This window comes from Sitophilus oryzae, unplaced genomic scaffold (assembly GCF_002938485.1).
Source record: "Sitophilus oryzae breed Bouriz unplaced genomic scaffold, Soryzae_2.0 scaffold_813_pilon_pilon, whole genome shotgun sequence".
NCBI lineage: Eukaryota > Metazoa > Arthropoda > Insecta > Coleoptera > Curculionidae > Sitophilus > Sitophilus oryzae.
The window spans coordinates 4,906,013-4,924,148 of NW_022147432.1; the positions used below are offsets into that span (position 1 = coordinate 4,906,013).

General features: G+C 32.2%; 1 protein-coding gene across 1 annotated transcript; it reads right to left on the reverse strand.

Moving 5' to 3' along the window:
• Positions 1-1,345: 1,345 nt before the first annotated feature.
• LOC115889345 (serine protease easter-like) lies at positions 1,346-17,785 on the reverse strand. Its single transcript, XM_030909322.1, has 8 exons — positions 17,639-17,785; positions 14,027-14,208; positions 9,467-9,650; positions 5,533-5,626; positions 5,158-5,354; positions 4,937-5,038; positions 4,664-4,875; positions 1,346-1,663 (listed from the first exon to the last, which is right to left on the reverse strand). Exons 1-8 carry the CDS (start codon positions 17,703-17,705, stop codon positions 1,556-1,558), a joined length of 1,146 nt encoding a protein of 381 aa, XP_030765182.1. The 5' UTR covers positions 17,706-17,785; the 3' UTR covers positions 1,346-1,555.
• Positions 17,786-18,136: the final 351 nt, after the last annotated feature.

The following is an 18,136-nucleotide window of genomic DNA, read 5'->3' on the forward strand; positions in this document are numbered from 1 at the left end:
TAAAGTTCATTTATTTTTTGTGGAGCTATCTATATCAAAGATCCACTTTTTGATTTGCTATCGTCTGATAAAAGTTCAGGTCCATGGAAAGTGTCTAGTGTCTGATACTTTTGATACTACTTCAGAATAATATTCTACATATTTATACAAAAATCAGCCATACAAATTTAAGTTAAGTAACTCTTAATTTTAGTTACCTTTCTCGCCCTGTATCTGCCAAGGTGTCACAGGGCGAACTCCCCAAACACGCCGGTATTCAAATCAAATGAGAGCACTACTGAGAGCCTAAAGTTTCATCCTTGTGTAAATAAGTTATGTCAGATCGCTCTGGGATCTTACTTTTTTAACATTCCCGGATATTCAAAACTCTCCCGAATCCACATTTCATAGCTTCACAGCTTCTTTACACCGATTTGATCGAAAGCAAAAATGGATTCAAGCAGTTTGACGAAACAAGTGAGTAAACAAAGAGCCCATTAGATAATCAAAAAAATTAAATAGACATACTTTGAGAGAATAAAATATAATTTGCAATATTAATGGTATACTTTTTTTTATTAACTAGTGCTTAATTTTTTTATCAATATATCTTCTAAAATTATAATTATGTATGTACCTTCAAAAAATGAAGATATCAAAATATTTACTTTTTTATTTTATTTTTAAAATTTTCACAAGTTATACTTCGTAACACTTTTAGATAAATTATATAAAGTTTGTCGTATACTCGCTATTTAAACCCTTGTATTTGTATCTACCGACAATTTCCGATGGTGGCTGCACTGGCACAGAATGCGCCAAACCTATATGTGTAAAGCGGCCCATACATTATCAAACAAATTGCGCAACAAAGCGATGCGCAACGCTGCGTTGCACAATTGAGCGGTCCATACACTATCAAACAAGTTGCGCAACAAAGCGATGCGCAATGTTCCGTTGCACAACTGCATCACCCATGCACTTAGTAAAATTTTGATCAAACTTTTCATTAAAAGTTGTGCATTGTTTGAGAAACAATCATGTCCTCAATTGCCATTGCGTCAATTATTATCGTATATACCCTACATGATGTCGATGATACCAAAAGACGAAAAAGAAAACAACGAATTTGGATGAAAGAACTAAAATATTGCACAACGAAGCGCAACACACATATACACTACACAACGCGTTGCGCAAACAGTCCTGTTGCACAAAAGAATTCAAGCATTCTTGAGACTCATCAAACAATTGCGCAACGCATCAAACACTACCATACATTGGCAACTCGTTGCGCAACAGCCTGCGTTGCGCAATTTATTTGATAATGTATGGGCCGCTTAATTTAAAGAAAAAATACGATCTCTCATGAAAAATACATTTATTTTCTGAAAAACTTAAACCTAATATTGTTCTGTCAAGCATACATTTTCTAAATATATAATATATAAATACTAAATTAGTCCAGTCTTATTTTCTGAGTATCTCAACCATATTTACAAAGTACAGCTCTTGTTTTCAGCTTAAACCACACTCAACGAGTTTATAACCATTAAGAAGTATAATTTTTGTATTCTTAAGGCCTGATTGTATCTAGTATCCAATCCATGTAGTATATAACTAGAGTATATACTCCAGGGTATCCAGGTAAACCACAGTATTTTGGTCCAAAAGAAACAACTCCCTAGAAAAAAATAAGTTCTTATATACTTATTGTTATCTTTTCAACCACTTAAAAACTGTTTTAACACACACTGAACCAATGGATGCTGAACAAACAAAAACTGTAATATACAAAATACCATCTGAATGTGTTAAATTTTACATTGGTGAAACTTCTAGACCGATAATTGTTCGAATTAAATAACATAAACATTATTTAAAAAAGGGCGATTTTCATCAGGTGATAAGAGATCTTTCATTTAAAAAATCAATGAACGAAATTAGTCAAACCGTAGCCGCTTGGAGGAATTGAAACAATTATTACAGATTCTGTTATCTCTATATTACGAAACATTTTCGGTCAAGTTGTGTATACTTTCTTGTTCATGGTGGTAACTGGGAACATAAGGCGTCGAATAAAAAAGAGAGTCGGCTGGTCCCGGTTATTCTGACGGTTCTCAAAATGTAACCACTACTTTTTTAAATTTAATTTTGAAAACGGTTATTTTAAATTTATTTTTAAAATGGTACATAGAAACTATGTTCATTTGGCTAGCTAGATCTACCATCGCTTAAAATACTTGCTGTTAGATACAGGGGTTGCTGATATGTATGGAAACGGTCGATTATTGGGCAAAGTATACGAGGTCCCGCAAAAAGTTAAATACAAAAGTTATAGGGTTTTTAACTGCCTAACATCTTGTAAAAAAATTTAAATATACAGAGTCCCCTATAAAGTCGTGGCACCTCAAAGATTTTTTTTTTAAATAGTATGTTTATGATTGGGTATTTCAATTCTTCCTTCAATTTTAAGCAAAAATTGTAATACACATAATGTACCTAAATCCAACCGTCTCCGAGATATCGAGTTTTGGTTTTGAAATGTTAAACCAAAATTTTGTATTTTCCAGACTTGATATAATCTCATTTTATACATCTATAAATGCTAACTTGAAAACTAATGTCAAATGTTATTATTATTAAGTATCACAGCATCCTAGAATGGCATCATTAAATGAAACCGACACATCGAAATTAATTAAACCGAATCGTTTAAGTGATATTTTCAAAGGTCAATAACTCGGAAACGGTTGGTTTGGGGTACATTGTGTGTCTCTCTATTTTTGCTTAGAATTGAACGAATAATTGAGATATGCAATGATATACGGGGGAGGGGGGGTCCATTTATAAAAATGAAACTTTGATGTGCCACGATTTTATGACCGACCCCGTATACTTAAATTTATTACTCCCCAATAGACTATAACTTTATTATTTTACTTTTTGCGGTACCTCGTATATTATACCCAATAATCGACTGTTTCCATTCATATTAATGACCCTGAATAGATGCAATAATAATTATTATTAGAGCCCGTATATACAGGATGTCCCAGAAATAAGTGCAAGTATTTTAAGGGGTGGTATACTCTGTTTTTTTCTCAGGTAAGATTTACACAGACGATGACAGAAGAAAAGCAGATGACGTCCCATACCAATCTATTTATTTTACTAAAAAAAGTTTCTAATAATTTTTAAGTTAACTATGGATGGGTTTAAATATAAATCCGTCATGCGTCGTCTCTTGTTGTTTTTAACCAGTTTTATTGGTTTATTTCAAAAATGACAGATCGTATTTCAATTTTATTGGTTTGACGGAACGATGAACGACAAACGGACGCCGATGCGTATGAACTCGCCTTTAGATTTTTGACGCTTGTCAAAGTCTTGCCAAATTAGAGGTTATAATTTTGTGCCAACTTTTGTCAGTTTTGTCAAATACCCTGCGTTTTGGAAGATGATACATTTTGATTCGTGTTATTACGTATGTTTTGTGTCTTTTGAAGTCAAGTGGAGGAAAAATCGAGTGAAAATTAACTGTAGACCCAGACCACAGTTTATGGTTAATACTCGCTGCCCAGGCAAAAAGTCTTATACACCAATAAAGTTACCATCATTAAAGTTCGTACACCATCTCGTCGTAGATAAGTGCATCTCGAATATGGTAGAAGGATTATACTAAACACATGCTAAAAACTGGAGTAGCTGTAAAATATCGACATCACACGATACGTAAATAATGGATTTTAGTACTGCACAAGAAAAATAATGCCAAAGGTACTGGTTTAAAAAATTAAGATTAAAGTTAATTAATCAACCTTTAAGGTACCCATAAAATTTGGTAAGTGTTATTAATAATAAAATAGTTTGTTTTATTTATGTTGTTTTATTTATTCCTGCGGAATATTACAAATTTGTATTTGTACATAAGTTATATTGATAAATATAATCATAAATGCGGGAAGTTTCATAAAGCTTGAAAGTAAGAAATAGTTCTTTTTTATATTTTTTTGGTATGTGGTGTCTTGTTCTTGTTTGTTTTGTATTAACACATACCGTTTTTTATTAAATTAAATAACTCGATTACATTTTTTCAGTTTTATACAGTTTTTCGCACAATATTTTGAAGTAATCACTTGTCAGTCAAATTTTAAATATAATAATTTCCTGCTATGCGTTTCAGTTGTACCAACTTATTTCTTTGTAAAATAAAACAAACTACTTTGAAATTAAAATGACAGACACATCTATCAGTGTCAAGGATCTTCTCGTTGGACAGACTATAGATCTCGATAAAAGAAACATATTTTCGTTTATCGTTTTTCAAATATGTCCAACATAACGGAGTTATTTTACTTTGAAAATTTCCAAAAAAAAAAATGATTTTTTGCTAAAATTTTGAGAACCACTGGATCTTTTCTGGATTTTCTTTCTTGTAAATTTAATCTAATACCTATGTTGCCATATTATAAGAAATTATGTTTTTTAACTAAAAATAAAAAAAATTCCAAAATTTTTCAAAAAATTTCCAAAATTTTTTTCAAAAAATTTCGAATTTTCAAAATTTTTTTTCGCGAAAAAAATCTGATAGGCATGTTTCTGGGGTTGAACTATACTACCAGTTAAAATACTTGCACTTATTTCTAGGACACTCTGTATAATAAAATTAATAGTTTTTTACCTGTTGAACGTATTGGGCATCATCATTAGAGTCCACACCAGGGACTACCATAGGCCCTCCGCTATCACCGGGACATGAATCCTTATTTCTAACACCTCCAGCGCACAACTGATAGTTGTGTAATTCTATATTGTGTTGTTTGTAAATGTCAGCACATGTTGCTTTGTCTGTTACTGGTAAACCAACTTTTTGCAGAATATCTGCCGTCTCCTCTACAAAATATCGAGTTGTTTTACTAAATTTGATTTTAGAAGGTTGATTTACTAGGAGTACCTGTATCAGGGTTCACTATACCCCATCCTGTGACGACAATGTTGGTATAATTGAGGGTTCTTTGAGTTTTAGTTATGGGAAGGCATACAGGTCTTGTACTTTCTAAAAAAATATCGATACGTGTTGAACATCATTATTGCACAAATATATCGATACATTTTCACATCCCTATTTAATTTTAAAAAATTCTGTAAAGCTAAAAATGTTGTTTGAATCATTACCTTGTTGTAAGTTCATCTTTGAGACTCTTAAGAGGCCAATGTCGTTGGTAAAAGTGGCAGGATTAAAATCAGGATGCGGTATAACTTGTTCGATACTAAGATCGATTGCTGGGGGGTTGCATTTAATTTTTCTCTTGCGTCTTAGCTCGCAATCGGTCTCGTTTTGGATGCTGTGTTCGCCAATTCTAACTGAAACTCTAAAAAATAGGTATTTTACTCTTAGACAACAAAACGTCATCGAGCTAGAGGTGTAAAAATATATCGATATTTTTGATTTATTATTCTTGGCTTAAGTCACTAGAGATGTTCAAAAGATATCGATGTCCATAAAATATCGATACTTTTTAAAACCTCATCCTAGAATGGGTCACTTACAGCCTGCTGTTTTTTAGATTTGCGATGCAGTGAGCGGCTGTCAAAATATAGTTCTGGTTTATTATGGTTCCGCCACATTTAAATCCTGATTTCTCTGAAATACAAACAAGAATTTTATAAACATACACTTTACCAATAAAAATCTTTACGATTAAGATGAATTTTCACGTCTTTAGACAGTGGCGGCACGTGAGTTCGGAAGGAGTGTACACAGACACAGCCTCTACAAGAAAATATTGTTGCGAGCCGGTGTGGATTCGACCTAACCTCACAATATGGCCCGCCCTCGGATGACCTTAACATCGCATAGACACCGCAATGATTCATTCGTTCGAGAAGAATCGAGACCCATTAGAATGGACTCGTACATACGAGAACATTCGAAAACCTTCTCTATGCGCCTAACGATCTTTGGACAACGATCCAAAAAATGAGTGGAAATATAATTTACCTCTTTGAATAAATATATTTAATCTAATTCATAGATTTTAGGGCCTTGGCCCCATGGGTCCCCCCTCTGTATCCGCTACTGTAACTATAAACATGTTGATAGTTACCAGTGAAAAGTTATTCCCTTATTTGACTTATTTCTCTCGATTTTTGACCGAGATCATGGTTTAACTATTTTACAGTGTTTTTCGGGAAATCGTAATATTATCACTGTTAATTTCATTTCTGACACAATTTCCCTCGCAATTTCCTTATAGATTTACTACCTCTAAAGAAAATAATGACAAAAAATAAGCTCAGTAAAGACAAACAAATTCGTAAAACTTCAAATCGAATTTGAAGAAAACAGAATTGTCAAAGATGGGGATCTGTAATGTCGATTTATAATGCATGGACAACATTATACTTTTTCCTTAATATTTTTATTCAAAGATTTACCTGTGACTTAAAATGACAGACATAAGCGCCGCTGTCATGGATCCTCTCGTTAGATAGACTATATTACAGACACAATTATATACTGCATGATCGAAAAAAAACGGCGTCAGCGATGACTATGAAGTGAAGACCGCTGTAGTTTTATATGTAAAATTATATGGGGAATGCTATCAATCGTCATTTCCAAGCCAACTGGACTCCGTTTTTTTTCGATCATACGGTATCATTGCAGTTAGAAATAATTTACAACGGTCCGACGCACTGTGGTCCCGTAGACTCGAAAAACGCGAAAAAACGATTTTTGTGAAATTAGTCGAGACAAGCCTCTCGTTAAATAGACTATACTATTACAGACACAATTATACCGGGTGCATCTCAAAAGTGACTCGCCCCTAAAACTTTTTTATTTTTTCAGATAAAAAAACGAGATTTGGTATGTTAGTAGGTATATGACATAAATTAGGACTGATTGACGTATTCAATTGTTTTCGGTCACTTCCTGTTTCACCGGAAATTACTATAACTTTTGATTTTTAAATGGCACCCTTTGTATTTTTTACTTTATTCGATAGAAAATAACACTCTGAATAGAATGATATATCATATGTCAACTTTTAACATTTTCGCATATGGTTTATTTGAAATTGTAACATGCGGTTTGTAACGACAATTTGTCTCGAAATACCAAGTGTGCGATACCAAATTATTCGTAAAAAATGCTTTTTCCAAATATACTAATGAGCCACCCTCGTTCCATTTGAAAAAATTGAGATATGATTAAAAATACGATTTGAGCATTTTCTAACTGGCCAGTACAAGACACCGAACAACAACCGAATAAAAACATTAGACGATCAAATCTATTTTTCCAAGGCTCCTTGATTACGAATTAGTGGTTTTTAACATACCCATGGCACTCTAGATTCAATTTTAAAATATGATTTTTTTATTAAGCGAGAATCTCAAAAGTTGACATATGATATGTCATTCTATTCTGAATATCATTTTCTATGGAATAAAGTAAAAAAATTGGCGCCGGGAGGCACGTATAGCCGCCCATACTTGATATTTTTTTTATCTCAAAAACTGCGACTTTGACTGATATTGATGATGATTACAAATTTTGTTGCAAATATTATTCCTAATCTTAAATTGAAAACCGCGTTTCGCTAGCTAGTAATTTTGGAGTTACGATTTTATAAAATTTTTAACCCCCTCCCATACCCCCTTACCAACCCTCCACCCCCACCAAAAACTAATGGCCAGATTGTCAGGTGCCACAGTATTTTTGTGCCAAATTTGGTTAAAATCGGTTTAGCGGTTTTTGAGTTATCGTGTTACAGACGGACAAACGGACAGACAGACACCATGAAAATATTTTGTGTTTAGGTCATTTATGACCCAAATAACTCATTTTGAGTGAAATTAATAAAACTTTTTTTTGCCGATCTTAATAGCCTACCATACCTGTCGGTATGGTCGGCTAAAAATACCGAGGGTGCCATTTAAAAATCAAAAGTTGTAGTAATTTCCGGTGAAACAGGAAGTGACCAAAAACAATTGAATACGTCAATCAATCCTAATTTATGTCATATACTAACATACCAAATCTCGTTTCTTCATCTGAAAAAATAAAAAGTTATAGGTGTGAGTCACTTTCGAGACGCACTCGGTGTACTGCATGATCGAAAAAAAACGACGTTAGCGATGACTATGAAATGAAGACCGCTGTAATTTTATATGTAAAATTATATGGGGAATGCCATCAATTCGTCATTTCCAAGCCAACTGAACGCCGTTTTTTTTCGATCATACGGTATTTGGTTTTAACTTGGCGGTCGGTTGGGCACATGTCTCTGTGACATTTAGTGACCTTTAGGTAAGACTTCCTTATTGAAACATTTGGACAAATTTAATTAAATATTTCTTGTATTTTTTATTGCCCTTTTTGTCTGTTTATACAACATGTCTAATTTTGACAGGTAAATTCTTAATTTTAAACATTCAGTTGTGGAAGATATATAACTGATTATGTCTGTCAATGTTCTAAGCCCATTCTAGAATCTAAAACTCTTTGGTCGTACTGTATATGTACAGGGTCCTGCAATAGTGTGTCTGGCATCTGTAGGTCCTATAAAAAAGAACTTGGAAATATTGATAAAGTGCATATTTCAGGAAAAAATACTTTTAACTTCTACAGGGGTATTCAAGAAAGTGTGAGGGGATCGGGATGTTTTTTTTAAATGAAACACCCTGTATATTATTGCATTTTTGGATTTATCCTTACATACTAAACTACACACATACTAACTACATTACTAAATCATACTGGGTGTTGAAAGTTTCACGCCAAATTTTCCAAAATATAAAATAATTTTTCTTGTTTTTTTTTCGATGGTCCCTGTATACTATTTTTTGTTAGATAGAGAATTAAAAAATTAACGTTTTTTATACCTATTTAAACTATTCAAATTTTTTTAACGGTTTCGCAGATATTCGCGGTATTATAAATATATGGCTCTTTCATCGGCAAAATACCAGAGAAATATCATTAGATGCCTTTTGTCTTTCATGAACCCATTTACCGTTGAATTTGCAAAACCGTAAAAAATTGAAATACTTTAAATACAACAAGTGTTCATTTTTGGATACATTGAAAAATACCTAGTGTAGTCATTTCTATAATTATTGCTATACCTATAAAATGCTGAAAATATGTTTTTTATTTATTTATTAATATCTCTGAAACTAACTAAACAAATTTAATAATATCTTATGACAATGTAAAGTGGTCAGAAAGAAAGTCAAAAAATGCAGTAATATACAGGGTGTTCCCTTTAAACAAAATCATACCGATCCACTCACACTTTTTTGAGCTATGCTGTAGAAGTTAAAATATTTTAATGAAATACATCCAAGTACATATGAGTATTTCAGGTTTGCATTTTAACAAAATGCTTAAGGTTTTTTTTCTAGGAGCTATAGATGCCCGAAACATTGTTGCAGGACCCTGTATCACCCCTGTATGTCTGTCTATTGAACTTACTTCCGCTGTACGATAGGAGCGCCATCCACGGGAATTCATTTAAAAATGCATTTTCTCCGTTGATAATTCGATTATCGGTATCGATATAACCGCAATCTGTAGGCAGCAGATTCTTGTTTCTATGGTTACTGACATCCAGGGGATTAGTTCCTTCTAGGTCAATGGATTCTGACGGACAACAAACCTAAACAATACAATCATTATTAATTTATTCAGTTAATTATTAATTCAAAATATTATATGTTCAATATATCTTAATATGTAACTATATATATATATATATATATATATATATATATATATATATATATATATATATATATCTTAAGTAATAACTTCTCAAGCAAGTAGTGTGAACTACAATAAAACTATTATTTTTTATATTTAATTTAATTTTTTACAAATTCACTAAACTTTCTTAGAATAAGAAAGTATAAATATTTAAATATTTCTCTGCTTTCTTATTGAAGGAAAAATATATCTGGGTAGTAACGGCTACTTTCTGCCTTGATGTGACGTCAAATTAAAATTGATGTTGTCTTCGGAGTGAAAATTACATTACATATGTCTTTTAATTAATAAAGAGTTTATGGTTTGCCAAAAATAGATAGTAGCCTTATAGTAGTAAGGTAGTAATAGTGTAACATTAAAAGTATACATTTCATCTAGTATATCTATCTGATTAACCATACTATAACGTGGTATAATCTTAGATTAACAATAAAAAGGTATACTGATGCTTCCAAAACCAAAGCAGGGACAGTGATAGGAGTATTTGGACCGAAAACTAAATACTTTTTTTTGTTTCGTTTCTTTGACCTGGTATACTATATATTTTTTTCTTTTTATTCTTGGCTTTAGGTCGTTGGGGTTGCAAAGATGTTACTAGATTTTGTTCATTATTTTATTTTTATGACGAAGTTTCGACAGTATATACCTTTTTCAAGTCTCTTGAGCGTAGATTCTTACAGAATTAAAATTGTTAAAAACTAGACAAAAGCACAATAACACATTAAAACTATTATTTTAATTGTTTAGGGACATCACATTTTAGTATAGAGTAGGTACGTATTTTCTAGCAGACCATTTTGTATAAAACATATTTACCGTTTCATTAGCTGATTGTCTACTGTTTGAAACAGTAGACGTAGGTAGTTTACTGTTGATAAAATAATGAACAAAATTTAGTAACATCTTTGCAACCCCAACGACCTAAAGCCAAGAATAAAATAAAAAAAAAAAAAATACTTCGAACCAATGGGCATCTACCCCAGCATCCTTCAGACAAAAATCTACGCTATCGTAAGATGCGTACATTTATCTTAGATAAGAACTATCGAAAACAGGAAATAGCCATCTTATCCGATTGTCAAGCCATCAACTAAGTAACCATCAATTTCAAGTTGGTCAAAGAATGCCTAGAGAAGCTGTATAAATTAGGAAAAGAAAATAAAGTTCTCCTACTTTCTCGGTGCCCGCTCACCAAGGGATACAAGGCAATGAACAAGCAAATGATCTACCTAGAAAAGGAGCGGACACTCAATTAACTGGACCAGAACCGTTCTGCTTTCCAAGCGGAAATCAACTTAAAGTGGAACTAAAGAACCTGGGGGACTCCATCCGTAACCTGAAATGGAAATCCTCCAACGGTCTAAGACACTCCAAAAAGTTCCTCAGAACTTACGACTGAGAAAAATCAAAGATTTTCGTTAATTTAAGTAAGAACAATCTTCGGATTGTCGCGAGGTTTCTAACAGGACACTGTCTCTTCAACGAACACCTCGGTAGATTTAAGCTGAGAAACAACGGCGAATGCAGATTCTCTGGAGAAAATGGGAAACACCAAAACACACTATCACTGAGTGCGCCGAGACGACAACCATTCGTGCCATAAACTTTGGTACGGCTGTAGATCCGGTTCTGTAGATCCGTCTCAGATACTGGATTTTGTCCAAGCCCTGAGACTATATGATGAGTTATAACCCATTATAACTCAAGAAAGGGGAACACACAACAGATCTGTAAGGTCGCGTTGATTAGCCCCCCTCCTAAACGTTCTACATCTGATTGAGCTTGTATAAATTAAGCTTCTTTACAGTCGAATTCTTTTGTTTCTTTTATGATCACGGTCTATTAATAAAGCTGATCTTCTAATGGAAACTTAAATTTTGGAGGAAAGTGAAAATATAAATAATAAATATAGAGAGTGTTTGGTTTGGTTTCTTTTGGTCTTTAAGAAGGATGTATTTCCTTGTAAGAAACCAAATACCTATGAGGAAACCAGAACATATGACTTATAAATATACAGGGTGTTCTATTTGAGAAAACATAAGTTTAGTTCATATCTCCAAAAATATTTTTATATATACAACTAAGAGGGCTAGGACAAATCTGAGTGCAGCATATTTAGTTTCATAAAAATTAGCACAGTGTTTCACATCACTGTGCTACTTTTGTACTACAAACAAAACATATAAGAACATGTATGACACTAAGGATGCTATACTAAACCACATCTTTGTATCTCATAAACGAGAAACCTCGTAAAAAAAGGAAAATGGGACACCCTGTACATAAAAAATAAAAAATCGAATATAAAAGCTTTTGTCTTGTTTTTGAAAAATGTGGAGATTAATAAACAACATGTGTATTAAATAAATTCTTCTGTTTCACAGAACTGTAAACATACACAATTAAAATAGTAAAGCATTCTATTGCTACGTTTTAGCTGTTGGGATTCCGACAGGTGAATCAACGCTGAGAACTGGTTTAATTTTATAACAATAGAAAATTAATAAAACAATTTAGCAATGATATAAGGTCATGGCGGTAATCGGGGAAAATCAGACGTATTTTCCAGAGTCTGAAGCATTTTTTAGTGGATTACTGGATTATACTAAATAACTGATAATCACTATGTTTTCGTTCAGTGAGGTATAAGCTCACACAAACACGTATAGTACATGTATAGATAAACCTTATTGTTGAAAACGAAGGCAGACCTCACCTCACCTCACCTACCCAATATAGACAAACCAGATGTATAGTATTTCCGAAGACAATTGGATGTAGTGAGACTCTTAATTCCCTTGTCCTGTCGATACCGATAAAGACAGTGCCGAAATTAAGAGTCCCAGTCTATTCCAACTGACTTCAGATAAACTATACACAGAGCTGAAATTAAAACTATTATACTCAGAAATCTACAGTCCCTTGAAACTGTGAAAAAATCAAACTTCTAAGTTAACCCCAATAAAAAAGATACCGCCGTTTATGCCGCAATTATATTTCGACACTTTCAAGGGAATCAAAATTTATAGGGTATTTTCAGTTAACCCAGAACTTTAAAATTAAAATTAAAGTTAACAATCCATACCGTTTTATATTACAAGTATAGGGAAAACTATACATTTGTAATTAAACCATAGAAAATATGGTCTTGTCCGTTTCTTTAACTTGTCCGGTTTTTGAAGTGAAAGTTCTTTACGCGCAATGGGAGTAAAAATTGAAGATCGTGACAGACGAGACGCGAGACGCGACAGGAAAAGCGGTAACGATCGGATCTTACGACGGAGCGTCGTAACTTAGGCCCTATGTGAGCTATGGGACTGAAACTTGGAATGTAGATGGTGCTCGAAGAGCCCCACCTTTTCATGTTATTTTGATCATTTATCATTATCAATGAATCAAATCAAAAATTCGTCCGATTTAAATGAGATTTGTTATATCTATAGATTGGACCAAGACCAACTTGACCGTGTACGACACGTGTCACTGTGGCAGTTAGTTTTGACGTAAGAAACGTTAAAAGTTGATTTTTGGTGGGTATAGGCAATGTGAGCGACGATGCAATAAATAACGGTCCCACCCTGCAAAGTTGGATACGATGCTGACGTTTCGTTTACACATTCATTAAGGTGGGACTAACGATTTGATACTGAAGAAAAATGTGGGTCGATTTCGGCATAATTGGGGACGGGTTACAGGATGACGCCCTCGACGTTTCGAACCGATGCCTCTAAATGGACGAAATCATCAGGAATTTTCTTAACTATGGATTGATTAGAACCAAACTAGGCACGTGGATAGAGGTACCCGAATGGAGTTCTCAGACCGACAGACGGAGACAGACGTTTCACTTCAAATATGCGCACATAGTGCATTTTGTAGATGCTATATTTTTTGATATCATGTCATTTAACTTCTTTTTATGTAATTCTTAAATGCCTTTCGCTTAAATAGAGATATTTATTTATATGACACTCCTTTTCTGTTAATATAATACTAGTTTCAGTATTATATTAATACTGAAAAGACCAACGATTCCATGATATCTTGAAAAAAAGATTATAATATAGTTCATAGTCCATGATCAAAACAAACTCTAAATAATCCAACGGTTTGTGTACGTTTTGTTTGTATATGTTTGGTCAAAACAAACATATTATGTATCTGTATATGTTTGGTCAAAACAAACATATTATATATATGTATATTCTATACTTATCTATGGTATCGATATTTTTGACAAAATAGACATTCTTATTACTATTAGTATACCTTAACTTTCCTTCTGGAATCGACGCCGCAATTGTAGGCTTGCAATTTTTGCGCGACTTCAGTAGAAACCGGTCTTTTGATCGTTCTGAGAACTCGCAGAATTGGCTCACAGTTGGTGAGAGCAATGCAATTCCCAGTCTTCCTATCCGGCGTAGTGCAGCCTTCATCATCGATGACCCAGTCTAAACAAAAACATATATTAAATCAACAAATAATAATCAATCAATAAATCATTCCAGCCTTTCAACACCTTTTCTGTGTATTTTTGTGTCACGAAACACGAAATTACATTTTTTAAGTTAAACCGAAAAATATAACTGAGAATGAATTATTTCCCACTTGTGTTTTTCATATTTTTAAATTCGTTTTTTTTTAATTTAATGCCTAACATTCATAAATCATATTATTAACAATCTTTTCATTGTTTCTAATTCAAATTCATGTTGACCTTTTGACTATTTTCATCATAAACATTATTGGAAATATTTAAATTTGGTTATTGCAAAGTGAAAGTATGTTTTTGATAACATTCACAAGAAATATATCTTGTAAAATGAAAATAATTATTAAGAGAACTATACAGCTAATTCTGAATATTTATTATTGAAATTATATTTGTTATGTGTTGTTAGTTTTTGGGATCTTATAAAATTAAAGGCAATTTTTAGATTATCTTTAATTACGTTTCTTATTATATTGTTCATTTTATATTTTATATTAACTTTTAGGAGAGGTATAAAATTCACTTTTAATATACACTATACACTCACCGGTACGAAAAACGGGCACCTTAAAATTTTCATGTATTTTAAAGTTTTATATATGTATAGTGTTCTAGTGGACCGATTTTGATGATTTTTAATGCAATTTGTAGCTAAATTATTTGACTTTTTAGTCTCTTTCTAAAAATAAATAAAAAAATAAAAATAAAGCTGTTGTTGAGATGAATCAAAAAAGAAACTATCGAGAATAGACGAGCCTAGATGCTAGATGATAAACTGATTTTTAAATTCCTTGATTTGTTAACATATTCCACAGGGTGTTTCAAACTTTCACCAAAATATTAACATGTTTTCCCTCGTATAATTGACAGATGAAAACTTTCATTTTTAATTTAGAAAGAGTTACTGAAAAGTCAAATAATTTAGCTACAAATTGCTTAAAAAATCGTCAAAATCATAGAACCAGAACCAAATCCAGAACAAAATATATTAAACTTTAAAATATGTACAGGGTGGTCGAAATTGGTCTGTTTTAACAGAGAATACCTATTTCCTGACTAGATAAAGCAAAACCGACATAGACGTCATGTGCTCGATTCCTGAGATACGTTTAATGGCGTAAGCCGAGAGATTTTTGAATTTTTTACCATTTTGAAAATTGCCTATAACTTTTTTATTTCGCGAAATAATAAAATTCTCTAAAACATTCTTTTTCAGTGCAATCCAGTGGCGTAGTCAGTTTTTTTCTATGTTTGCTATTTTTGTCAGAAATAATAAAAAATATATTTTTTTAAATGGAAATCATAGTTGGCTATGAACTTAAAAAAATGCTGCCATTTAACCCTTTCCAACAATATAAAGTTATGGGTATCTATTTTTAAGAATCAGAGAAATATTATTTTTTTTTATCTTTATATCGAAGCGGGCTTTGATTTTGTGTTAACCTATTTGCCTAATTATTTTTATCACAATTTAATATTCTATATGATTATTGATCTGCATAATTAAAGACTTTTGAAAAGGTAAATTAACATTCTATTATTAGTAGTAATGGTACGTATTTTTTGAGTGACAAATATAGTTTTCTAAAAAAAATAAAGATGATGATAAAGCACCTCCTTGTTGAATACACAATAAACATCTTTTGCGCACAGAGTTACAACGATTTATTAGGCGAACTGGTGTAATAAGTCCAAAAGCTTGCCTAGTAGCCTTCTGCAATTATTCTTTTCTCGTCCCAATGGTTCTTCCGTTATATATAAGATCTTTTAATTTCCCCCCTAAAAAAGTCGAAAGGAGTTAAATCGCAGGACTTAGCAGGCTAAGATATGGGCACCTTGTTCCAACCCAATTCTCTATAAATTCTCCATTTAATAGTTCAGTTGTAACCCTGGAGTTTTAATTGTAATTAGTAATACTAATATAGAATGTTGATTTACCTTTTCAAAAGTTTTTAATTATGCAGATAAATAATATAGAATATTAAATTGTGATAGAAAATAATTAGGCAATAGGTACACAAAACTAAGGCCCGCTTCGATACAAAGATTAAAAACCAAATAGTTCTCTCATTCTTCGAAATAAATGCACATAACTTGATATCGTTGGAAAGGGTTAAACGCCAGCATTTTTTTAAGGTCATAGCCAACTATGATTTTCATTTAAAAAATTATATTTTTTATGATTTTTGACAAGAAAGCAAGTATAGAAAAAAACTGAATACGCCACTGGATCGTGCTTAAAAAAGTGCCTTAAGAACGTTTTCACAGAATTTTATTATTCCGCGAAATACAAAAGTTATGGGCAATTTTCCAAATGTTAAAAAACTCAAAAAAACCGTATCTCAGTTGGCAGTGAAAATATCAACAGGGGGTTTACGCCATTAAACGTGTCTCAGAAATCGAGCCCATGACATCTATGTCGGTTTTGCTCTATCTAGTTTTCTCTTTTAAAACAGACCAATTTCGACCACCCTGTACATCAAAATTTTAAGGTGCCTGTTTTCCGTACCGGTGAGTGTACTTATTTTTTATAGATAATTTAAACCTTCATATTTTTTACAGATTTTTTTGTAATATTATTAGAAGTATTATATAGGGTGAATCCCAAATAAATGTATATATTTTAGGGGTGGTATTTTCCAACACCAAATAACGCGTCAATTATTTTTTTCGTTAAAAAATATGAAATATTTTATTTTTCAATTTTTTTTAAATTTTCAATATAGGTTGAAGAAAAACAGAAAAAAATCAGTGATGGTTCTCAAAATTTGAGCAAAAACTCTTTATTTTTTAAAATTTAAAAAGTAAAACAATTTTTGTTTTGGGCTCAGGGGCGGATACAGGAATTTATTTTAGGGGGGGCCCAAATGAAAAGTAATGTAGAATATGCTTTTCACGGCGCCATTTTTAACCCAAAAGCCTAATATTTAACCCAATTTAGAGACGTTAGGGGGGAGGGCCGGGTCCCATGCCCCCCCCCTCTGTATCCGCCACTATTTGGGCTTATTTGAAAAACGACGAAGAGAAAATATACTCGAGATCTATCAGCCTTGAAAAAAATTATACTTATTTAAGACTCGCCCTGTATAATTATGTTCCTAATCCTCCAAAGTCAATGAATTAATATTTAAAATATAATTAAAAAATTGCATGTTTGTGTAAAATCAGAAATATTTTAAACTAACCTTGCCTTTTTAATGACTTTAAAAAGAAATATAGAAATCTATTAAGATCACTAGTAATACGTTTAAAAAAACAAGATTGTCATCGAGACGAAATATTTGTTTTTTGTTTGAAAATTAATATGACTTAATTAATAAAATGAAGTAAATAATATATTTTATTTAATTCAATAATTATTGGATAAAATGTTTTAAATATAAACTTACTTGAATAACTCTGGTTGACAAACAAAACTAAACAAAACAGAGCGATCGCGTACGAAAACTGAAACATGATTACCCTGAGGTACTGTCTGGTACTCTTCACTAACCGACTTGGACTGGCGCAGTGTATCGCAGATCGAAGTATTTTCCGTATATTAATACGATTGACCTATAGCACGTAGCTACAGAAAAACCAAAAATAATTGAACAGCTGTCGAAGATTCATAAAACAGGTTCATATCTACCAGACAAGAACAACTATATTCCGTTGTTTAAACGAGAGAGAAAGAACTAACACTGTATGTTATAGAAGTATATTTGATTATATTCTTTTATTATTTAACGTTATATTTTATAAATAAATTTATTTATAAATGTGATAGTAGCGATGTCTGATAGTGGATTTGTTCTCGGAAAATCCAATGTTTTTCGCGGCCAGAGATATGTAAATACAATTAAAAAAGCAATGCTTTCTCATCAAAGTCTTGAACAATACAAAGT

Coding starts and splice junctions, on each gene's coding strand:
- LOC115889345 (XM_030909322.1), bottom strand. CDS start 17,705: ATGTTTCAGTTTTCGTACGCGATCGCTCTGTTTTGTTTAGTTTTGTTT. Junction 14,209..17,638: donor TGTCAACCAGAGTTATTCAA/GTAAGTTTATAT, acceptor GTTTTTGTTTAG/ACTGGGTCATCGATGATGAA. Junction 5,627..9,466: donor GCTCCTATCGTACAGCGGAA/GTAAGTTCAATA, acceptor TTTGTATTTCAG/AGAAATCAGGATTTAAATGT.